Source organism: Lithobates pipiens, unplaced genomic scaffold, assembly GCF_037356315.1.
Source record: "Lithobates pipiens isolate NorthernLeopardFrog02 unplaced genomic scaffold, aLitPip1_a1.2 Scaffold_13, whole genome shotgun sequence".
Taxonomy (NCBI): domain Eukaryota; kingdom Metazoa; phylum Chordata; class Amphibia; order Anura; family Ranidae; genus Lithobates; species Lithobates pipiens.
In genome coordinates, this window is record NW_027507718.1 from 114,913,117 (window position 1) to 114,938,831 (window position 25,715).

General features: G+C 41.6%; 1 protein-coding gene across 2 annotated transcripts in view; it reads right to left on the reverse strand.

The window, feature by feature from the left end:
• Positions 1-888: 888 nt before the first annotated feature.
• Positions 889-25,715, reverse strand: part of TRABD2A (TraB domain containing 2A) — a 156,710-nt gene continuing 131,883 nt past the window's right edge. The window contains exons 6-7 of one of the 2 annotated variants that reach the window (XM_077475417.1): positions 21,119-21,373; positions 889-2,290 (exon numbers count right to left, since the gene is read on the reverse strand). In XM_077475417.1, coding sequence (XP_077331543.1) covers positions 2,113-2,290; positions 21,119-21,373 — 433 coding nt within the window. In that variant the 3' untranslated portion in view covers positions 889-2,112. Of the gene's footprint in view, positions 2,291-21,118; positions 21,374-25,715 lie in introns of those variants that run through there. The other variant, XM_077475418.1, reaches the window with a different exon arrangement.

The following is a 25,715-nucleotide window of genomic DNA, read 5'->3' on the forward strand; positions in this document are numbered from 1 at the left end:
TGCAATCTATACACTGGGGGGAGAACCTCTGGGGGAATCTAGGATGGAAAAGGACCTGGGGGTCCTAGTAGATGATAGGATCAGCAATGGAATGCAATGCCAAGCTGTACTAACCAAGCAAATAGAATATTGGCATGCATTAAAAAGGGGATTCATTCCAGAGTTAAAACAATAATTCTCCCGCTCTACAAGACTCTGGTCCGGCCGCACCTAGAGTATACTGTCCAGTTCTGTGCACTAGTCCTCAGGAAGGATGTACTGGAAATGGAACAAGTACAAAGAAGGGCAACAAAGCTAATTAAGGGTCTGGAGAGGTTTCGAGCACTGAACTTATTCTCTCTGGAGAAGAGACGCTTGAGAGGGGATATGATTTCAATATACAAATACCATACTGGTGACCCCACAATAGGGATAAAACTTTTTCGTGGAAGGGAGTTTAACAAGACACATGGCCACTCATTCAAATTAGAAGAAAAGAGGTTTAACCTTAAAATATGTAGAGGGTTCTTTACTGTAAGAGCAGCAAGGATGTGTAATTCCCTTCCACAGGCGATGGTCTCAGCGGGGGGCATTGATAGTTTCAAGAAACTATTAGATAAGCACCTGAACGACCACAACATAAAGGGATATACAATGTAATACTGACATATAATCACACACATAGGTTGGACTTGATGGACTTGTCTTTTTTCGATCTCACATACTATGTAACTATGTAATTATTTAGGAAGAGTATACATATGAATTCAACTTCAACTGCTTCATTTTATGTTTCCCTATTCTTTCAAATCTGGTTCAGAAGCACTGGCTTCTACACATATGATTGTTAGCTTAGATCATATTACCAATATTTTTAGAACAGCAGGAAAAAAACAAACTTGAATGGCGTTTTGAACGTGTCCAGTTAACTTCCGTAGCAGTCTTTTTTTATTCCATACAATGATTCCACAATGGTATGTGTGCTCTTATAAAAGTATTTCATTTAGTGCCTCTCAACCTCTCCAATAGCATGAGCTGCATGGCAGCCATCCTGAAGTCTGGAACACTGTTAAAATCTACATTTCATTTGCTAGCAAAATAGAGTAATTTTATTTCAGATAGAACAGAAAGCTGTGATATAATACATTTTTTTCATTAAAAATAATTTACAAAACAGTCAATTATATGTGCCAATTTAGTGAGTGTAGATCAGTAAATGAAGCCCTGGGGCCCATGGAATACTTCCAATACTGGTGTTACCAGCAATAGGAACATTAAAATAATGCAGTCAAATATGCTCCTGGTTCTGCTATGTTGAGACCTTGCACATCTGGTCAAAAAAGGGAGTGACAAGGTGGAAACAGGTGAGTGCGTATCTGCCCTGTAAAGGGATCCTGTCACTATCACAGAAGGTGTGACCAGACCCTAAACAGAATGTGCCGATTTTATATTTAGTAACAGTGAAAAGTGAAAATAGATCATATTGAAGTTTAAAAATGTCACTTGTTTCCCCAAATTATTAAAATATATTCATATAATTTTCTTTGCACAGAACTATAACAGATGTATTGCCTCCCAATAAGGTAAATTAGGCATTTTCTCAACTTGCAATAGCACATCAGTACCACATGGTGGCAGAATTCTCATAGGGAACTCCCTGCAAAAAAAGACGAGCTCCCTTTATTTACAGTAAAAGTATCCTGGGTCTTAAAGTTCTTTTTTTTTCTGTGTAATGTATAATAGACTGTCATTAAGAAATAAAGTGATCCGTTAAAATCAAAAAAAAAAGTTCTTATTGGAAAACAAAATAATGTTACTCACTTTTTTTTTAAATCTAAGGAATTCTATATCGCAGTAGAATTTTACATTTCCCAAGTGCATTCTGGGATTAATATGGAATCATTCTTCTTAAAAAGAAGAGAAAAATTACATATACTTTTCAAATAAAAGGCAACATTTTCCAAGTACATGATTTTAAAGGTCCAGTACAAGGGAAAACTGTTAGTTGTGGCCTACTGAGTAAGACACTTGCATGCTTAGACATCCTCCTGTGCTTGAAAACACCTAATCCTCCATTAACAAGCTTGCCCTCTTTTGTGTACGTTTGTGTACTGGCTGTATTGTTTCTCATCCTCATTGCACTATTAAAAGTTGCTGTAAATGCCAAAGTAAAAACAACAGATGAGGTAGCAGTGGTGAAATGGTTGAACTGCTGCTTGCTGTGTGTACAGGGTGCAAAAGTCCTCTGGGTTGTGGCTCCACTGTACTGTATCCATTTTTAATTCCGATTTGTGGAGGAAGATCTGTAACACTGAAAAATAAGACCGAAAAAAATTAAATTCAACTGTCCATTAAACAATAAGGAAATGATAATGGAACAATAATAATCATGGTTTGGGGTTGTGTGTGTATATAAAAATAATAATTTTACAAATATATATATAATATATGACAGGTTCTCTTTACATAGACTAAAAAATCACTTCTACAAGAAAACCAGCTGAAAAAATGTAAACAAACTTGCAATGTTTATAGGTTATTTACAGGGCTCTGCTGCCAGTGATGTAAGCCTTAACCACTTCAGCCCCGGAAGATTTTACCCCCTTCCTGACCAGACCACTTTTTGCGATTCGGCACTGCGTTGCTTTAACTGACAATTGCGCGGTCGTGCAACGTGGCTCCCAAACAAAATTGAAGTCCTTTTTTTCCCACAAATAGAGCTTTCTTTTGGTGGTATTTGATCACCTCTGCAGTTTTTATTTTTTGCGCTATAAACAAAAAAAGAGCAACTATTTTGAAAAAACGCATTCTTTTTTACATTTTGCTATAATAAATATCCCCCAAAAATATATAAAAAAACATTTTTTTTCTCAGTTTAGGCCGGTACGTATTATTCTACATATTTTTGGTAAAAAAATAAATCGCAATAAGAGTTTACTGATTGGTTTGCGCAAAAGTTATAGCATTTACAAAATAGGGGAATCGTTTTTTGGCATTTTTATTCATTTTATGAATTAATTTTTTTTACTAGTAATGGCAGCGATCAGCAATTTTTATTGTGACTGTGACATTGTGGCGGACACGTGGGACATTTTTGACACGTTTTTGGAACCACTGTCATTTATACAGCAATCAGTGCTATACAAATGCACCGATTCCTGTGTAAATGACACTGGCAGTGAATGGGTTAACCGCTAGGGGGCAGTGCAGGGGTTAAGTGTGTCCTGGGTGTGTTCCTAACTGGGGGGGGGGGCGTGGCTACATGTGACACGTGACTGATGTCTGCTCCCGATCACAGGAAGCAGAGATCAGTGACACTGTTACTAGGCAGAACAGGGAGATGCTTGTTTACATTGGCATCTCCCCTTTCTTCCTCCCTGTGAGGTGATCGTGGATATCCCCACGGTGATCAAGTACACAGGACCCACGACCCAACTCACAGAGCTTGCTGCGGGCATGCCTCCTGGCCGCTTCTTAAAGGGCAATGTACAGGTACGTGATTCTGCCTGTACGAGCCCTTCTGCCGACGTATATCAGCGTGAGGTGGTCGGCAAGCGGTTAAAGTGACACTATACAATATTCTTTTTCTGCAAAATAATCCATATCCGCATTAATTGTACTGTGAACAGACAGCTCCCGCCGCACTATTGCGGTCCCATTATAAGTCACTAATCACAGCCTTTATAAGTATAAAATAAATTCCAGTATATATACCATTGTAGATGCTATAACATACAAACCAGTCAATATACATATACCTATTGTTTTTCTTTGTTTTGTTTTTTTCTACCAAAGACATGTAGCAGAATGCATTTTGGCCTAAGTTTATAAAAAAAATTTTATTTTTTTTTGATTTGACCCATGATATTGTCCTGCAAAACATCTAGGAACTGGCAAGCCTTAAAGGAATGCACGGTTTCTTCCGCCCAGTCTATGTCTGGATAATTAAAATACCCCATTATGATGACACTTCCCATCCTTGTTGCTAATCCAAATTGTGATAGGAGGTCCGTCTCCCCCTCCTCCCTCAGGTTAGGGGGCCTATAGCATACCCCCAGTATTATTTTCCCCTTAGTTTCATGAATGAATGAATGAATGAATGAAATACTTGTATAGCGCACAATGCGAACTGAATCGCCTCTAGGCGCTGTGGCGAGCTTTGATCATCTGCTAAAAGAGGAAGGTCTTGAGTTTTTCCCTAAAAGCCAGGTGATTTTCTTCCAGGCGGATGTTGATTGGTAGAGCATTCCATAGCCGAGGCCCTTGGACAGCGAATCTCCGATCACCCTTGGATTTATACCGGGCTTTGGGCACGAGATGGAGGTTTTTGTTGGCTGATCGAAGACTGCGGTTTGGTGTGTAATGATATATTTTCTCCATTAGGTATTGCGGAGCTTCTCTATGCACGCATTTGTGGGTGAGGCAAAGGGTCTTGAACGTGATCCGATTTTTTACGGTTAGCCAATGTAAGCTCCTCAGTGAAGGAGAAATGGATTCCCAGGGTTTTTTTCCTGTTATCAGCCTTGCCGCCGTGTTTTGGATCAGTTGTAATCGCGCAAGTTGATATTGTGGTAATCCTATGTAAAGCGAGTTTGCGTAGTCCAGTCGTGAATTAATGATTGTTCCAACTACCACTGCTTTGTCATTCTTTGGGATAAAAGGGATGAGTCTGCGAAGCATGCGCAGCAGATGGTGAGATCGACTGACTACAGATCCTATTTGCGCATCCATTGACATTTGTGCGTCTAAAATAACCCCGAGACTCTTCGCTTTGGTCTTTGGGGAGATAGTCTGCCCAAAGACGGTTGGTGGAGACCAGGAGGTTCTGGTTGCGGGCTTATGATTTGTGTGTAAGATAAGAAGCTCTGTCTTTGATTGGTTCAGCTGGAGGGAGTTGGTGGTCATCCAGTCCTCTATTGATTTGAGGCAGTTTTCAAGTTGTTGTTGGTGATCTTTTTTTCCATTGATCCGGAAATAAAGTTGCGTGTCGTCAGCGTAAGAGTGGAAGCAGAGATCTGAGCATCTGATGATTTGAAGGAGTGGGCGAATGTAAATGTTGAAGAGAACGGGTGACAACGGAGAGCCTTGAGGGACTCCGCAGGTGACTGCCCGGGTTTCGGAGAGGAATTTTCCTAGTTTCACTGTCTGTGACGGATTTCCTAGGAAGGACGCGAACCATTGGAGATCTATGTTTTGGACTCCGGCTACTTCTGTGAGGCGGACGAGTAGAGTATTGTGATCTACTGTATCAAACGCTGCACTTAGGTCTAGCAGTACGAGGAGACACGGCTCTCCGTCATCTGCTGCTTCGAGGGCGTCATCCCAAATCTTGAGGAGAGCTGTTTCTGTTCCATGACCCGGGCGGAAGCCTGATTGCAGCGGGTCCAGGAGTTTGTGAGTATCCAGGTGAAGTTGTAGCTGATGTACTACAGCTTTCTCCATGATCTTAGAAATGGTGTTGAGGCTTGTAATCGGCCTACGGTTGTTTGGATCCTGAGGGTCCAGGTTTGGTTTCTTGAGTAGAGGTTTGACGATGCTGGGAACAATCCCTTCGTGGAATGATCGGTTTATGAGGTGGGTTATGGTTGGAGCCACGATGTCGGAGCATTCTTTCAGTAATTTTGTGGGGATGATGTCAATAGGTGAGGTACTGTCACGCAGTTTATTAATGATGTTTTTTGCGGTGTCTACCGTAATTGGGGATAGTGAAAATTTTGGCGGTTGCGGTATGTTGGTGCAGACATCCTCTTTATGTATTTGCTGGCTGAGGTTGGATGTTTTCTTCTGACAAATTGTTTCCCTGATGGTTTTGACTTTATCGATGAAAAAATCTGACAGTTTGTCACAGTAATCCTGGGATTCGCTTTCTGGGGGTTCTAGGCACACCGGATTCATTGATTGATTAACCAGTTTAAACAGTTCCTGTGGTTGGTTTGCGGCTGTTGAGATTGTATATGAGAAGTGGTCCTTTTTGGCTTTGAAGATTGCTTTCCGATAATTCTCTGTCAGACCTTTGTAGTTAAATAGGTTTTCCTCGGTGGGATTTCTTCTCCATGTTCTTTCCGCTCTTCTGCGTTCTTGCTTTAGTACGGAGAGGGAGCTATTAAACCATCCAGCATTTTTCTTCCTGATGAGTGCCCTGCATTTTGGTGCTACCGAGTCTGCTGATTGCAGTAATGCCTTGTTCAGGGAGTTGAGTGTTTCCTCCGTAGAGTGGTTTAAGGTTATTGTAGATATCTTTTTGGACAGAGTGGTTTTGAAGGCTTCGGAGTACAGTTTTTTATGCGATCTGGTCCAGTGCGTTGTTACAGGTTTCCGTTTTGCGTTGGTGATGTTGGTAGTGATTTTGAATTTGATGGCATGGTGATCCGTCCATGGCAGAGTTATGTTGTCGAGTATGTTGACGTCGATGTTCTGTTTGAAAATTAGGTCCAGGGTGTTTCCTGACCCATGCGTGGGAGTCTTTATCAGTTGCTGTAGACCCAGTTCTTCTAGTTGATTGATGCAGGCAGACGCGATGGGGTCTTTAGACTCGTTTGCCCAAAGGTTGAAATCTCCGAGTGCCAGGAAATTTTTGAATTTTAGGGTGTGCATTGCAAAGGATTCCGTGAGGGGTGAAAGAAGATTGGACTTTGGTCCCGGTGGTCTGTAGCACAGTAGAATATGAGTGGTGTCATGGGGTGTTGGTTGAAGATGTAGCGTCAGGGTTTCCATAAAAGGAACTGGGTTCTGAGATGATGGTTTAGTGAGATCCAGGTGACCTTTAAAGATCACTGCTAGGCCTCCTCCTTTTTTCCCTATCCGGTGTTCAGTTAGGATCCTGTAGTTTTCCGGCACCAATTCGGTGAGGATGGTGTTGCAGTCAGAGGTTAACCAGCTTTCGGTGATGAAGAGGCAGTCTACATTGTTCTCGATGATGAAGTCGTGTACTTCCAGTCTATGTTTGACTGCAGACCTGGCGTTAATCAAGGCGCAATCTAATTGTAGTGGTCGAGTAGATGTCTTCCTGTGGTTGGGAGCTGGTTGTCCCTTTGGAGCTCTACCTATAAGCATTTCAACTCCTCCCTAGCTCCCTTTGTGATGTCATCTCTCACATTCACTTGTACATTATTCTTGATATACAGGCATAATTCTCCCCCTTTTTTTACCCTCTCTATCCCTGGGATAAAGGGAATACCCTTGAATGGTTGCCAGCCAATCACGAGAGCTGTTGAACCAAATCTCTGAAATTCCCATACAATCTAAATCCTCCTCGTACAACAGTATCTCTAGTTCTCCCATCTAATCCACCAGGCTCCTGGCATTGGTGAACATGTCACGCAGTTTAGACTGGTGGCATACTGTCCTCTTATTGGGTGTTCCGAGATTGCAAATAGGACTAGTTACTATACTTACCTCGGGTTTATGTGATTTACTCAACCTACCACTAATGCCCCCAATACTACCCTCTCGAATATGACTTACTCTACCTCTGGACCCTCTCCGCATCACCTAGTTTAAAAGCCCCTCCACCCGCCTATGTGCTGGCACCTGCCGTGTACGTTTCAGGCTCTTCTTTAGTATGAAGGTATTTATCAGTGCTGACCGTTGCTTCCCTAGTTTCAGAACCTGGGCTTCCAGGGAAACAATGTGCTTACGCAGTATTTGCCCTCGATCAGATGATCAAGGAACGCGTACATGCCGCAAGATGTACACTGAGTTGCATCTCCACACCCGCTGGGCATCGTACCTACTAATATAATGAAGATTGAAGATTATACCCTGTCCAACTTAACTAACAACTAGCTTCCTGACACTAATACTCAACAATACAACACACAGGTACAGCATTTCATGACGGTGCAATTTCTCCCCCATTAATAGGAACAAGCAGTGAACGTTAGTTACGGTCATGTGCACTGCTCTATGCACACTATAAATCCCAAAGTCCATATTCCCTAGTCTATCTTGGGAGTGAGCAAGAGAGGGTGGCAACATTCTTACATACAATGGGACCATAGAAAACAAACATAGTCATCCTCTACCATGAATTCAGATCGCAGCAGCAAAAAAAAATTTAAAAATGTGGAAAATTTTGAGGATGAGAGTTATAGAGGGGAGTTAATACATACTTGAATAACATTTTTCTTTCAAACCAGAGTTTAGTGGTTAAACATAGAGAAATGTGCATGTTTTGCAAAGATGTACTACATATGGGTTTTTTGTTTGTTTTGTTTTTTGCCCTGACATTTTAAGTTTTTAGTCTTAAGTCAGCATATATGTAGTTTAGTGGTTGACCAAATTATATAATATTATGTGTGACTATCCAAAATTTTACTGATTTCATCACAAATACCTGTATGTGGAAAAGGGATGTTCCATGAAAGGCTTTTTTAGTTCTTGCTGCAGTGTTTTGAAAAGCGGCAGATACTTTTTTTGTTTAATAAATGGACAGCTGCAATTGGCACCAAGGTAATATGTCACAAAACACACACATAGCTTTACATGGAGCCATAATAGATTTAGCTGCTTTTCTGTTGCGGCATTTCACACCTTAGTGCTGAAGGTTTTCTGTTTGCTTTCCCTGTTTTTCCCCTTTAGACTTTGCTAATGTGTAGCCATTACACCTCCAGTCTGATTGTCAGTAGTAAAAAAATAAAATAAATCGAGTGACATATATTTTTGATAAGTGATTGCATGAAAAAAATCCAACAGGCTGGTTTTACTAAAGATGATCGATGGATCGACTTCAGTACAAACAGCCCTACCCATAGATTGATCGAATCTTGACCAGTCCATGCTGAACCAGCAGAGATTCAATCCATCTATTCTGTTTCAAAGAGATCTTTGTTTTGAACACTATGAGGTTGATTTACTAAAGGCAAATTGTCTGTGCACTGCAAGTGCAATTGCTCTAGATCTGAGGGGAACATGCAAGGAAAATGTAAAAAAAAAAAAGCATTTTTGCTTGCACACGATTGGATGATAGAAATCAGCAGAGCTTTCGCTCATTTCAGAGCTTCCCCTCAGATCTTGCACAACTGCAATTGCACTACACTTACAATGCACTTGCAAATGCACAGACTATTTGCCTTTAGTAAATCAACCCATATGGCTCTTAGCCTTCACTAACTTATTACACATTGGGGTTGATTTACTAAAGGCAAATATAATGTGCACTGACAGATCAGTTGCTCTAGATCTTAGTAAAGGAGGGGAAGCTGATTTCTATCATCCAATCATGTGCCAGCAAAAATTGAGTTTTTTTTTTTTTCTTGCATGTGACTGAGTATTTTTTGAAATATGAAGCTTTAAGCTCTGGAGCAATTGCACTTACAGTGCACAGTATATTTGGCTCTAGTAAATCAACCTCCATAATTTGTGCACTTTATCTCGCTTCTCATGCTACACTGTGACATATGCAGGGGGGACATTTTCCCTCCCTGGTGTCATGTGACTTGTTAGTGTTACAAGATCTCAGGTGTGAATGGGGAGCAGGTGTGTTAAATTTGGAGTTATCGCTCTCGCTCTCTCACACTTGAAGTTCAAGATGGCACTTCAGGGCAAATAACTCTCTGTGGATCAGAAAAAAAAGAATTGTTGCTCTACATAAAGATAGCCTAAGCTGGAAGAAGTTTGCCAAGACCCTGAAATTGAGCTGCAGCACGATGGCCAAAACCATACAGCGGTCTAACAGGACAGGTTCAACTCAGAACAGGCCTCCCCATGGTCAGAGAAGTTGAGTGCACGTGCTCAGCATCATATCCAGAAGTTGTCTTTGGGAAATAGATGTATAAGTGCTGCCAACATTGCTGCAGAGGTTGAAGGGGTGGGGGGGGGGGGGTGTCAGTGCTCAGACCTTACATCGCATACTGCATCAAATTGGTCTGCATGGCTGTCGTCCTAGAAGGAAGCCTCTTTTAAAGATAATGCACACGAAGGCCTGCAGTTTTCTGAATACAAGCAGACTATGGATTATTGGAATCATGTCCTGTTGTCTGATGAGACTAAGCCCTTGTACACACGGTCGGACATTCCGACAACCAAATCCGTCGGATTTTGTCCGCCGGATCTTGTCCAAAACTGTTGCATACATGCGGTCGGACAAAGTTGTCGGAAAATCCGATCTTTCAGAACGTGATGACGTAATTTAGTTACAATGGGACTACGTTCAGGCTAGTAGCCAATAGCTTTGATGTAGGAATTTGATCTGAGCATGCGTGGCAGTTTGTCCGATCGGAATTCTCTACACATGATCGGAGTATGTCCGATCGGAGCAGTTTGTCGGAAAATATTTCCAGCAGGGATATTCCGACGGAAACAGTCCGATGCATACCACACACAGTCAGAATATCCGACAAACCGTTCCGATCGGACACATTCCGACGGAATCTCCGACCGTGTGTACAAGGGCTAAGATAAACTTATTGGGTTCAGATGGTGTCAAGCATGTGTGGCAGCAACCAGGTGAGGAGAACAAAGACAAGTGTGTCTTGCCTACAGTCAAGCATGGTGGTGGGTGTGTCATGGTCTGGGGCTGCATGAGTGCTGCCGGCACTTGGGAGCTACAGTTCATTGAGGGAACCATGAATTCCAACATGAACTGTGACATACTGAAGCACAGCACGATCCCCTCCCTTCGGTGACTGGGCTGCAGGGCAGTATTCTAACATGACAATGACCCCAAACACACCTCCAAGACAACCACTGCCATCCTAAGAAGCAGAGGATAAAGGTGATTGACTGGAAAATTATGGTGGCCACAAAAAATATTGACACTTTGGACCCAATTTGGACATTTTCACTTAGGGGTGTACTCACTTTTGTTGCCAGCGGTTTAGACATTAATAGCTGTGTGTTGAGTTATTTTAAGGGGACAGCAAATTTACACTGTTATATAGTTACATAGTTAGTCAGGTTGAAAAAAGACACAAGTCCATCCAGTTCAACCACAAAAAATAAAAATTAAATAATATATAATAATATCATACCAGCCCATATACCCAATTCTATACCCACAGTTGATCCAGAGGAAGGCAAAAAACCCCAGCAGAGCATGATCCAATTTGCTAAAGCAGGGGAAAAAATTCCTTCCTGATCCCCCCAAGAGGCAATCGGATTTTCTCCGGATCAACTTTCCATATAAATGTTAGTACCCAGTTATATTATGTACACTTAGGAAATAATCCAGGCCTTTCTTAAAGTAATCCACTGAACTGGCCATAACCACCTCTGCAGGGATTCTATTCCACATTTTCACAGCTCTTACAGTCAAGAAACCTTTCCATATTTGGAGATGAAATCTCTTTTCCTCTAGATGTAAAGAGTGCTCCCTTGTCCTCTTTGTTGACTGTAAAGTGAATAACCCGACACCAAGTTCACTATATGGACCCCTTATATATTTGTACATGTTGATTATATACCCCCTTAATCTCCTCTTATCAAGAGTGAATAAATTCAGTTCCTCTAATCTTTCCTCATAGCTGAGTTCCTCCATGCCTCTTATCAGTTTGGTTGCCCTTCTCTGCACTTTCTCCAGTTCCCCTATATCCTTTTTGAGAACTGGTGCCCAAAACTGAACTGCATATTCCAGATGAGGTCTTACTAATGATTTGTACAGGGGCAAAATGATATCTCTCTCTCTGGAGTACATACCCTTCTTAATACAGGAAAGGACTTTGCTCGCTTTGGAAACCGCAGCTTGGCATTGCATGCTATTATTGAGCTTATGATCTACCAAAACCCCCAGATCCTTCTCCACTATAAATTCCCCCAGTTGTACTCCCCCTAGCATGTATGATGCATGCATATTCTTAGCCCCCAAGTGCATAACTTTACATTTCTCAACATTAAACCTCATCTGCCACATAGTCGCCCAATTAGACAGAGCATTGAGGTCGGCTTGTAAATTGGAGACATCCTGTAAGGACGTTATTCCACTGCATAGCTTGGTGTCAACTGCAAAGACGGAAATGTTACTTTTGATCCCAGACCCAATATCATTTATAAAGATATTAAAAAGTAAGGGTCCCAACACTGAACCTTGGGATACACCACTGATAACCTTAGACCATTCAGAGTAAGAATCATTAATCACTACTCTCTGAATTCTGTCTTTTAGCCAATTTTCTATCCATTTACAAACTGATATTTCCAAACCTGTAGACTTTACCTTACACATGAGCCGTGCGTGCGGAACTGTATCGAACGCTTTTGCAAAATCCAAGTATATCATGTCCACCACCACCCCTCTGTCCAAGGTTTTACTTACCACCTCATAAACAGAAATCAGGTTTGTCTGACAACTTCTGTCTTTCATGAATCCATGCTGTCTATTGCTTAAAATTTTTTTTTCCTGCAAGAACTCGTCTATGTGGTCTTTTATTAACCCCTCCAGTATCTTCCCAACTATAGAAGTTAAATTAACAGGTCTATAGTTACTTGGTAAAGACTTTGTTCCCTTTTTAAATATAGGCACCACATTGGCCCTGCGCCAATCCAGTGGTACTATTCCTGTCATTAATGAGTCCCTGAAAATTAGATACAATGGCTTTGAAATTGCAGAACTCAATTCTTTTAGGATCCGTGGGTGGATGCCATCAGGTCCAGGTGCTTTATCCACCTTTATTCTGTCCAAATATTTCTGGACCATATCACTTTTGAGCCATTGTGGATTTGGGGCTGCGTCACTACCACCCCCATTATAGACATGAGCTCCCCCATGCTCCTTCGTATACACAGAGCTGAAGAAAGTATTTAATAAGTTAGCCTTCTCTTTGTCCCCAGTCACCCACTCCAGATTATTTTGCAAAGGGCCTACATGCTCAGACTTAACCTTTTTACTATTAATATATTTGAAGAGTTTTTGGGGGTTTGTCCTACTATCTTTTGCAATCTGTCTTTCATTTCGAATCTTTGCATCCTTGATTTCCTTTTTAGATATTTTGTTATATTCCTTCTAACATTTAAATGACACTAGCGTTCCTTCATTTTTATATTTTTTAAAAGCTCTTTTTTTTATAGTTATAGCTTTTTTAACTTTGGCCGTGAGCCACATCGGTTTTATTTTTAGCCTTTTAAACGTATTGCCCATGGGAATATACTTTGCCATGAGATCACAAACAGTCTTTTTGAAGAATTCCCATTTCTGTTCTGTGCCCATTGATGCCAATATTCTCTCCCAGTCTAAGTCCTGGAGAGCAGCCCTCATCCTTGGAAAATTTGCTCTCTTGAAATTAAGTGTTTTTATCTTTCCCGTATGTGATTTTTGCTTACAGCTAACATCAAATGAAATCATGTTATGGTCACTGCTACCCAGATGTTCCTTTATCGGAACATTAGTAATATGTTCTGCATGGTTTGAGATTACCAGGTCCAACAGAGCATCGTTCCTAGTTGGGGCCTCAATAAACTGGACCATAAAATTGCCCTGTAATAGGTTTATAAATTTTTGCCCTTTAACTGTCCCAGCAGTGCCATTACCCCAGTCAATTTCTGGGTAGTTAAAATCCCCCATTATTATCACTGTCCCAGCCCTTGCAGCCCTTTCTATCTGTGCAAGGAGCTGAGTCTCTACCTCCTAATTAACAAACTCCAATGATTAACTTTGAACTACGCACATCTGTATGCAGTTCCACCCATAATGCTTTGGACTCATCACACTCTCCGTCCACCAGGTCCTCTTTCTCACTCGCTTTGAGATCACTTCTCCCATACAGACAGACCCCTCCACCTTTCCTTTTTACTCTGTCTTTCTGAAAGAGTGCATAGCCAGGAATATTAATAGCCCAGTCATGTGAGGAATGAAGCCAAGTTTCAGCAATACCGATTACATCATAGCTCTCCTGGTGCACCAGAGCTTCCAACTCGCCTATTTTGCTTGGCAGACTTCTGGCATTGGTGAACAAACATTTTAATGTATTAATATCTTTTGACCGGTCACATACTATCCTCTTGGGTGTTCCAAGATTACAACTAGGACTTGCTACTATATTTACCTTGGGTTTATGTGCTTTGGTTACCCTACCACTAATGCCCCTAATATTACCCTCTGGAATATGCTCCACACTGACTATCTATCTCTGAACCCTCCCCCCCATCACCTAGTTTAAAAACCCCTCTAACTTTTTGGCAATCCTTAATTCCAGCTGATCTGCACCCTCCTCATTTAGGTGCAGTCCGTCCCTTCTATAGTACCGGTTATCGACTGAGAAGTCGTCCTATTCCTCCAGGAACCCAAACCCCTCCTTACTACACCAGCTTTTGAGCCACATGTTTACTTCCCTAATCTCCCTCTTCCTTTCTGGCGTGGCTCGATGTACTGGTAGTATTCCTGAAAATACTACCTTGGAGGTCCTTTTCCTCAATTTAGCTCCCAAGTCCCTTATACAAGCTGCACACTCACTACTTTACATTGTAGCAAAGTGTAATTTCTTCAGTGTTGTCACATGAAAAGATATAATAAAATATTTACAAACGTGACATAAATGTCACTTTTGTGAGATACTGTATTTGTGTGTGTGTGTATGTGTATATATATATATATATATATATATATATATATATATATATATATATATATATACACACACACACACAGTTGTGCTCATAAGTTTATATTACCTGGCCGATTTCTTGGCCATTTTTTAGAGAATATGAATGATACCACAAAAACTTTTCTTTCACTCATGATTAGTGTTTGGCTGAAGCCATTTATTATTAACTACTTCCAGAGGACAGGCTCACGCCGATATGCGAAGAGGGATATCTTTGTTATGGCAGGAGCTAGCTGCCATAACCCCGGTATTCTCTTCTTCAGTGAGAGGTCTGGTTTCCGATAATAGTGGTCGCTGCGCTCCTGCCGCTTTCTGGTGCCCTCCGCCACTACCAACGGCTCCGATCGGGTCCTCTCCCTGGCTTGGTATGGAGATGAGTGAGGAGGAGATGGCCCACACCCATCTCCATACCATTGCAGGGTGGAAGAAACGTCACTTCTGCCCATAGCTCTTAAAGCAACATTTTTTTATTTTTTTTAATGACATTTTATTTTATTTATTTTTTATTGGATTTTAGTGTAAATATGAGATCTGAAGTCTTTTTGACCCCAGATCTCATATTTAAGAGGTCCTTTCATGCTTTTTTTCTATTACAAGGGATGTTTACATTCCTTGTAATAGGAATAAAAGTGACACATTGTTTTTTTTTAAAGAGCAGCGTAAAAATAAAAAAATCTAATAAATAAGAATTTTTTTTTTTAAAACACGCCCCGCCCCCCGAGCTCGCGAGTGAAAGTGAATGCACACGTGAGCAGGGCCCAGATATGAAAACGGTATTCAAACCACAGATGTGAGGTATCACCGTGATTGGTAGAGTGAGAGCAATAATTCTAGCCCTAGACCTCCACTGTAACTTAAAACATGCAACCTGTAGAATTTTTTTAAACAACGCCTATGTAGATTTTTAAGGGTAAAAGTTTGTCACCATTCCACGAGGGGGTGCTATTTTGAAGCATGACATGTTGGGTATCAATTTACTTGGAGTAACATTCGCTTTCACAATATAAAAAAAAAATTGGGCTAAATTTACTGTTGTCTTATTTTTTTTATTTAAAAAAGTGTATTTTTTCCAAAAAAGTGTGCTTGTAAGTCCGCTGCGCAAATTCGGTGTGACAAAAAGAATTGCAACAACCGCCATTTTATTCTCTAGGATGTTAGAAAAAAAATGCATAATGTTTGGGGGTTCTAAGTAATTTTCTAGCAAAAAAAACTTTTTAACTTGTAAACAACCAATCTCAGAAAGAGGCTCGGTCCTTAAGTAGTATTAATCAACTGTGTTTACTCTTTTTAAATAATAATTACAACACAAACTACCTAAAATGACCCTGATCAAAAGTTTACATACCCTGGTGATTTTGGCCTGATAACATGCACCCAAGTTGACACGAAGGGGTTTGAATTGCTATTGAAGGTAACCATTCTCACCTGTGATCTGTTTGCTTGTAATTAGTGTGTGTGTGTGTGTATAAAAGGTCAATGAGTTTCTGGACTTCTGACAGACCCTTGTATCTTTCATCCAGTATTGCACTGAGGTTTCTGGATTCTGAGTCATGGGGAAAGCAAAAGAATTGTCAAAGGATCTGCGGGAAAAGGTAGTTGAACTGTAAAAAACAGGAAAGGGATAAAAAAAGATATCCAAGCAATTGAGAATGCCAATCAGTTGTGTTCAAATTCTAATCAAGAAGTGGAAAATGAGGGGTTCTGTTGAAACCAAACCATGGCCAGCTAGACCAACTAAAATTTCAGCCACAGCTGTTAGGAAAATTGTTTGTGATGTAAAGAAAAACCCACAAATAACTTCAGGTGAAATACAGGACTCTCTGAAAACGTGGTGTGGCTGTTTCAAGATGCACAATAAGGAGGCACTGGGCACTGGGAAAGATGGGCTGCATGGTCGAGTCGCCAGAAGAAAGCCATTACTATGCAAATGCCACAAAGTATCCCACTTACAATACGCCAAACAGCACAGAGACAAGCCTCAACCCTTCTGTGACAAAGTCATTTGGAGTAATAAAACCAAAATTGAGCTTTTTGGCCACAACCATAAACACGACATTTGGAGAGGAGTCAACAAGGCCTATGATGAACGGTACACCATTCCTATTGTGAAACACGGAGATGGATCGTTAATGTTTTGGGGAGCTACAAAGGCACAGGAGATTTGGTCAAAAGTGATGGCAAGATAAATGCAGTATGTTATAAAAAAAAACCTGAAGGAACATTGCATTCATCAGCCAGGAAGCTGTGTATGGGACTTACTTGGACATTCCAACATGACAATGATCCAAAACACAAGGCCAAGTCGACCTGTTATTGGTTACAGCAGAATAAAGTGAAGGTATTGGAGTGGCCATCTCAGTCTCCTGACCTCAAAATCATTGAGCCATTCTGGGGAGATCTCAAACGTGCAGTTCATGCAAGACAGCCCAAGAATTTACAGGAACTGGAGGCTTTTTGCCAGGAGGAATGGGCAGTTTTACCATCTGAGAAGATAAAGAGCCTCATCCACAAATACCACAAAAGACTTCAAGTTGTCATTGATGTTAAAGAGGGCAATACACGGCATAAAGAACTGGGGTATATAAACTTTTAATCAGGGTAATTTGGGTAGTTTCTGTTGCCATTATGATTTAAAAATAGATTGGTTGTTTACTGATAATAAATGGCTTCAGCCAAACACTAACCATGAGTGAAAGAAAAGTTTTTGTGTTATCATTCCTATTCTCTGAAAAATGGCCAAGAAATCATAAATTCTGCCAGGGTATGTAAACTTATGAGCACAACTTTGTATATATATATATATATATATATATATATATATATATATATATATATATATATATATATATATATATATATTGGCCGGGTTAGGCCATGCCACTGTTTAATATGGATGACTGGGCCAGGTTTTTCAGGAAACAGGCACACTAAGGGCACAGATACGTGCTTGCTTTATGTTACAATCATATGTAGAGGTCAGTGCCCCCCCGAGGGGTCAGTGTGTGAACGGAGCAGTCAGAGGTGCATACCTGCACCACAGTGTCCAGGTCAGAACAGACAAAGGCCCAAGCCTGAGTGAGACAGTCTATGAGGGACGGAACAGCTAGGAAACTGCAGTATAAGGAGCCAAGCTGACGGAGGTTCAGCGCGTGTGCACATTAGCGCTGGGACTGTGTGTTTTTGATGGAGGGACGAGGCATGAGACCTGAGTTGCGGGGATGATAAAGAGCTGAGAGGCTGAATTCTATGTTTTGTTGCATTGATGGTGAGAACCTGCGTGGCAAGATCATTTGTAAACTTTTGTTTAAATATAAGTGGGCAGAAAAGGCCCTGAAAAGACACTTCTGGCATGGAGTAAACTCACTCTCTGGCAATACCAATGAGCTTGAAAACATAATTTCGCCAGCAAAAGATCACTATAACAGTATTCTATTGCTGCATGGAGATGCTGGACAGAACTGCGCAGCTCTGTATTAGAAGGAAGTGCTGCAATGTCACTACACTACCAATTTGTGTTTACAATGACCTGTTACAAGTTCTCATATTGAGTGCTGAATAACAAGAGCTGAAGCCCAGGAGCTGATCATTCAGCTCTTGGGCTTAGAGCAGAATGCCAGCTGTCACTGATAGCATTTCAGCCTACATGCTAGCTGGGACGCGCAGGAGCCTCCGAGTCCAGGTGCCATTTTAAAACGGTGCTGGGGAGGAATATATTATATATATTTTCTATTGGGGAATATTTTCTAGGTTAAATCCCTGACATTTTAAAGTGACATATGTAAGAGATTGTAAGACCAGTACATGTTGATGCAGGTTGCTGCTGGTCTTGTGTGATGTTCATCAGATAGATTCAAGCAATATATTGTATATTGTTGAATTCTGCCACTGTATAGCCTGCAGCAAGGAATAATTTAAATAGAGATCTTAGGGTACTATTCATTGAGCTGTATTTTGTCTTGAGCTAGCCAGTTTATTTGTTTTAATAAATTATAATTTAAAAAAAGTTAACATCAAAACCCATCTAAAGCAAAAACTAAACATTTGATACAGTGCCTTGAAAAAGTATTCATACCCCTTGGTATGTTCCACATTTTGTCATGTTACAAACAAAAACATAAATATATTTTATTGGGACACTGAAAAGTGTGGTTTGCATTTGTATTTAGCCCCCCAAGTCAATAATTTGTAGAACCACCTTTCGCTGCAATTACAGCTGCAAGTCTTTTTGAGGATGTCTCTACCTGCTTTGTACATCTAGTCATCGAGTGACATTTTTGCCCATTCTTTTTTGTAAGCTAGCTCAAGCTCTGTCAGATTGGATGAATAGTGTCTGTGAACAACAATTTCCTAGTCTTGCCACAGATTCTCATTTGGATTTAGGTCTGGACTTTGACTGGGCCATTCTAACACATGAATATGCTTTGATCTAAACCATTCTATTGTAGCCCTGGCAGTATGTTTAGGGGTGTTGTCCTGCTGGAAGGTGAACCTCTGCCCCAGTCTTTTGCAGACTCTAACAGGTTTTCTTCTAATTGCCCATCTTCCCTGCGAAGAAAAGCATCCCCACAACATGATGCTGTTACCACCATGTTTCACGGTGGTGATAGTGTGTTCAGGGTGATGTGCAGTGTTAGTTTTCTGCCACACATAGCGTTTTGCTTTTAGGTCAAAAAGTTCAATTTTGGTCTCATCTGACCAGAGCACCTTCTTCCACATGTTTTCTGTGTCCCCTGCACAGCTTCTCGCAAACTGGACTTCTTATGTCTTTATTTCTTCAATGGATTTTTTCTTGCCACTCTTCCATAAAGGTCAGATTTGTGGGGTGCACGACTAATAGTTGTACTGTGGACAGATTCTCCCACCTGAGCTATGGATCGCTGCAGCTTTTCCAGAGTTGTCATGGGCCTCTTGGGTGCTTCATTGATTAATGCTCTCTTCCCCCAGACGGCCATATCTTGGTAGGTTTGCAGTTGTGCCATACTCTTTTTCCATTTTCGGATGATGGATTGAACAGTGCTCCATGAGATGTTCAAAGCATAGGATATTTTTTTTATAACCTAACCCTGCTTTAAACTTCTCCACAAATGTAACCCGTTACCTGTCTGGTGTGTTCCTTGGCCTGCATGATGCTGATTGTTCACTAAAGTTCTCTAACAAACCTCTGAGGGCTCCATGGAACAGCTGTATTTATACTGAGATTAAATTACTCACAGGTGGACTCTATTTACTAATTAAGTGACTTCTGAAGGCAATTGGTTCTACTAGATTACCATTAGGGGTAACAGAGTAAAGGGTGCTGAATACAAATGCACGCTACACAGATATTAATTTGTAAAAAAGTTGAGAACCATTTATCATTTTCCTTCCACTTCACAATTATGTGCCACTCTGTGTTGGTCTATCACATAAAATCCCCAAAAAATAAATTTACGTTTTTGGTTGTAACATGACAAAATGTAAAGGAGTATGAATGCTTTTTCAAGGCACTGTATATTGCAGCTTACCAGTCCCTTTTTTCAAGATTTTCCTTTTTCACCTGGTAATCCTGCCAGTAACACACTCCCTGTCTGAGGGTGTCAACACTCTCTCACTGTACTCTAATATATGGAGGGCCAATGTTGTCATCCTAGACTGCTCTCCTGATTTGGCCTATAAACGTGTCCCCCTGTTCATCTTCATTACATAGGGGACAGGGCATTTGTAGGTTAAATAAGATAGCTTGGAAGAAAGATAACCTTGTGTGAGATAGCACGCAAATTGACAAGGACACTGCATTTCTGGCAGGATCAATATGTATTTTTTGTGCTTTGAGCAAAATTTACATAGCGGAAAAAAAGATACTACCACCACATCTTGGTGACTGGTAAGCTGAAATTAAATTAAATTTTTTATTCTGTTTTAAAGCTGAATTCCAGACACAAAGCACACATTAAATACATATGTGGGAACTGTTTTATCTTCCATAGGATTTGTATTTCTGTCCATCCAGCCCTAAGATTTACATACACAGTACAACCTGCCTAGAAACCCAACATTTCTCAACACAGCTAAGCCAACTCACTCCCTCTAGTTTGTAATTGGACAGTAAATAAGCAGCAAACAACAGACAAGGTCACCTCTATCTACTCTCCTCCTGTCAGTAGAAGTGAATGCAGGAAACTGGATTGCTGCCTAGTACTGTTCCTCCTGTCTCAGCCTGTTTTGCTGTACAGCAGTGGTCCCAAACCTTTTTGGCACCAGGGACCAGGGGTCAGAGGAGCCCTCAGTTCTAATCTGCAGCTCCTCCCGCCCCCTGCCCTGCTTGATAGGATGACACCACAGCATAACTGCATTTTTTAAATGTCTCACACATGAATTTACACAGTCACTTGCACAATACCATTACATATCTCCATTAGCAAACGCAGATAGTAGACTCATAGCTACTGTATGTTCCTACTAGAAGCCAAATAAAAACATAGCCTAAAATAAACATAAGTAATTTAGGCCCCTAGTGCTGTATGAAAGTAAAGGTGACATATTTAATCTCTCTCACTTTTATTTATCATGTACATCTAATCTTGTAAAAGTAATATTGTTATACCTTTTATCCTTCACCAACCCACCTTTCTTGAATGCGAACCCAGAGATCGCTGAAGTGGCGTTGATTTTCTTTCCGATGCTTTTTCTTTTTGTATTTTCTTTCAGTTTTATCCATTGGATGGACATTGTCAGACAGTGTCAGATCAGGTAACAGCTCCTTGTCTCTTTGTATATTTATTGGCTGCTTTAATTTGGAGCTTCTTGTAGAAGATGGAAGTCCTGATGATATTGGTGCAGGTGATAACTTTGAGGAGGATGGTCCTTTTCTACTTTTACCACTGCAAAAAAATAAATTTTAAAATGTAAGAAACACAAAAAAAAAAACAAAAAAAAAAAAAAACTGTGTTGTTGCCTATGGTTAATAAAAGATGTTACCACGTTTTTTTCTCTACTTTTCTTGCAAATATCCTCAACATTGTATGGAATATTTTTGTTGAGTTGAATCACATTTGAAAAACCACTCTGAATTAATGCTGGCGTATTTTTACTCAGCAGCTACCTTATGGGCCCAACAATATGTTGATGGCACTTCAAATTTATTGAGGTGAGGTGTTTTCATAGAAGGTACTGTTAATGCTATAGAGTACAAAGATCTTTTAGTATTAAGAGAAAACACCTTTGGGATGAACTGGAATGTTGATCACAAGTCAGGTCATCTGTCCTTCATCACTACTTGACCTCACAAATGCCCCTTTGGCTATATGGGCACAAATTCTCACAAACACATTTTTATAATCTTGTGGCAAGCCTTCCCACAGAAAGGCTCTGAAAAAGTTCTGATCTAGTATGGTTAGTAAGACTAGCCCACAGATGATCTCAAGCTGTGAATTACCAAGCTTTGCACACTGCTAGTGCATGTCAAGCTATATCCCATAAAATGATGAGGTTTTTCATTTCAGTCATTTTCAATTGCAACAAACTGTGTTTTTTAAAACTGCAAGGTCACAGACGGGTTCCTGCTTAATTGGCCAAAATTCAAGCCGGTTACAAGCTGGAGTTATGGGGGTTCCCCCTCAGAGATTTTTAAGATCCAGCGTTCGCCCCAAATCCTCCAAAAATAAACTTATTGCTTCAGACACTATATCATCTAGTGCATCAAGAAGTGATTGTAGAAGTTCCTGTATTCGAAAGGAGCACAGGGTTTTACTCAATCCTGTTTACGGTTCAGAAACCAAACAGGGACACAAGGCCCATTTTGGACCTAAGGTCCCTGAACAAGTATCTATTGATACAGTCCTTTCGGATGGGGGACTTTTTAGCCTCCATCGATTTAAAGGACGCGTACTTATACATACATATCATTCAGCCTCATCAGAGGTTCCCATGTTTTGCAGCAGAGGAATGTAATTTTCAGTCTGTGGCTCTACCCTTTGGGCTTGCTACAGCTCCCCAGGTGTTCACAAAGGTCCTAGCACCAGTACTGGGTCTTTATATGGCCCAATGGATCCTGGTGCTTAGGTATCTGGATGACCTCCTGCTCAGAGATCGCGCAGTCCACATTCTAGAACAGAGCATAATATACACAGTGCAGTATTTGAAAAGCTTACGTGGATCATAAATACCGAAAAGTCAGCATTGAGACCAGCTCAAAATCTAAGGTAGTTAGGTCTGATCCTAAACATGGTCCAAGCAAGAGTATTCTTGCCACCCATAAGGATCTGTGCCCTGAAAGATCAGGTGCATCAAATAAGGGACACCAGACAACCCTCCATTCGGCTCTGTATGAGTCTTCTAGACAGGATGGTATCCTCCTTTGAGGCAGTGCCCTATGCCCAGTTCCATTCCAGGCCTTTACAACAAGACATCTTGTCGGCTTGGAACAGAGGAAGAAAAGCCCTGGATTATCCAGTGTGCTTACCTCCCCAGGCATGCTTAAGCATAAAGTCGTGGTTGGAGGATCAGAACCTGTGAAAGGGAAAATCCTTTCTCCCGGTAACTTGGAGAGTACTGACTACAGATGCCAGTCTCTCAGGCTGGGGAGCGACCCTAGACAGGCTCAAAGCCCAGCCGAAATGGTCAGGGACAGAGCAGACCCTGCCCATCAACATCCTAGAATTATGGGCAGTGCGCCTGGCCCTACGATCCTGGACAGTGGAGCTTCAGGACTTCCCATCAGGGGTCTGTCTGACAATGCCACGGCAGAAGCCTATATAAACCACCAAGGCGGTACCAGGAGTCGTTCAGCTATGAAGGAGGTGAACTACATACTAGCCTGGGCAGAGAGACATGTGCCAATAATATCGGCAGTCCATATCCCGGGAGTAGAGAACTGGAAGGCAGATTATCTCAGCCGCCAGCAGATCTGCCCAGGGGAATGGTCCAACATTGGGAGTGGCCAGAGGTCGACCTACTGGCATCCAGGTTCAACAATAAGCTACAGCAGTTTGTGTCTCGAAAAAGAGATCCTCTGGCAATTGGAGCAGATGCTCTGATAGTTCCATGGAGCCAGTACTCTCTGGTTTATGCTTTCCCTCCGATCCCTCTCCTTCCACATTTGTTGCGCAGGATTTGGAGAGGGGGGATTCCAGTCATTCTGGTGGCACCAGCCGGGCCCAGAAGGCCCTGGTTCCCGGAGATTGTGAGACTGACAATAGACGGGCCATGAACACTTCCACGTCGCCCCGATCTACTGTCTCAAGGCCCTATATTCCACCCCAATTTACAGTCTCTAAATTTGACGACATGGCTATTGAAGCCAGGGTGTTAAAGGTCAGTGGCATCTCGGGACCACTGGTGTCTATTCTAGTTAATGCTAGAAAAGCTATCACTAGAAACATTTATCATAAGGTCTGGAAGGCTTGTATTGCTTGTTTTGAAGCCAGAAAATGGCATCCTCGGAAATATGTGATTGGGAGAATTCTCTCTTTTCTACAGTCTGTGGAAATCAAATTGGCTTTGAGTACAATCAGAGGTCAAGTTTTGGCCCTATCAGTATTTTTCCATTCACTGATCCAAAAATGTATGCAAGGGGCAACTCGCTTGCTTCCCCCCCATTAGGTCACCTATGTGTCCTTGGGTCACAGAAACAACCATTTGAATCTATTAATGAAAGTGGCTCAGATTTGTAAGGCTGCTACCTGGTCTTCAGAGCATACATTCACAAAATGTTATCAAGTGGATGTTCGAGCAGCCAAGGATTCGGCTTTCGGCCACAGTGTACTGCGGGTTGTCGTATAAGTTCTGATGGCTATTTTTTGGCAGGGTGTCTCCCTTCCCTCAAGGCTATTGCTCTGGGACATCCCAGCAAGTAATGAATATTAGCCTGACTCTGTGTCCCATGATGTATAAAAAAGAAAATAGGATTTTTACGTCATTCTTACCTGTAAAATCATTTTCTTTATCGTACATCACGGGACACAGAGCCATAGTAGTTACTATGTGGGTTATATAGGCCACCTTTAGGTGATGGACACTGGCACACCCTAAGACAGGAAGTTCACTCCCTATATAACCCCCTCCCATTACTGGGAGTACCTCAGTTTTTTCGCCAGTGTCCAAGTGTTGGTCACAAGTAAAGATTTACTATGCTGAGCTCCACTGGAGTAATCCTTTGCTGGGGCAAGCTATGCAGCCGGATCCATTCAAAGTGTCTTTTCATGCTGAATTGAATGGTACACAGGCCTTGTGGCGTAAAAAACAAGGTTTAGACCGTAACGCTTCTCTTTTTTGAGAGCTGGACCCCAGGATCCAGTGCTTTGGTTTTTTCAGCCATAAAGCTTCCTGGTGGGGCGCTATAAAGGTCCAAGGGAGTGGAACCCCCGATAAAAAGGGGTGCCCCGGTCCTTGAAGATTTTCTAATGGAGCCTGCCATGAGGGGTAAAGATTGAGTCTGTTTGGTTTTACCACAGAATCCTGCAGGGGGATAAGGTAAGTGGAGATTCCTAAGGAATTTAAAATTTTCTTATGGATTTTCTCCTTATAGTAAATATTGCAATGCCTACAGTCGCCACGGGGGTGTAAAGAGCACATACCTTGGTCATGCTTCCTATATCTCGCTCTGTGTCAGCAGAAGCTACCGGCTTCCTCCAGCTAAGCAGTCCTAAGCCTCCGGCTCTATTTGAAGACTGCAGGCTGACGGAGGGACACAAGAGCAGATGGAGGCATGTAAGTGGTGACAGAGGCATTCCCAAGGCACGTTTGCTAGGCATCAGGTTGAGCATTAAATAGCAGCAGCCGTTGCTGGACTATTTTCTCAGCAGTGGGTGCATTTTTTTTTTTCTGGCAGTACCCCTGCATTTGTGCATCGGACTATGGTCAGAAGGGGAAGTGGAATCACCCCAAAAAAGGGCCCCAAGGTGTCTCCCTCAGGCTCTGAGGACCCTAGTCTCACCTCTACAATGCCATCCTCCCCTGAGAAATCTGGGGTGGCTGGTCAGGGTGAGCCATCAGGGCCATCAAATGCTGCAAATGTTTCCAACATTGCAGGCCCTGTCTATATTACTGAGGAGTTTTTTTCCTCAGCTTTGGTGGGATTAGAAGAAAGGTTAGCAGCTTTAATTGCATACTACCCATAACCTTCAAACAGAGGAACTGGGGGCAGAGGAAGATGAATTCTCCTCAGGGGACTATGAAGAGGCTGATGACTCCTCTTCTGATGGGTCAATTGTGAAAGGACCTTCT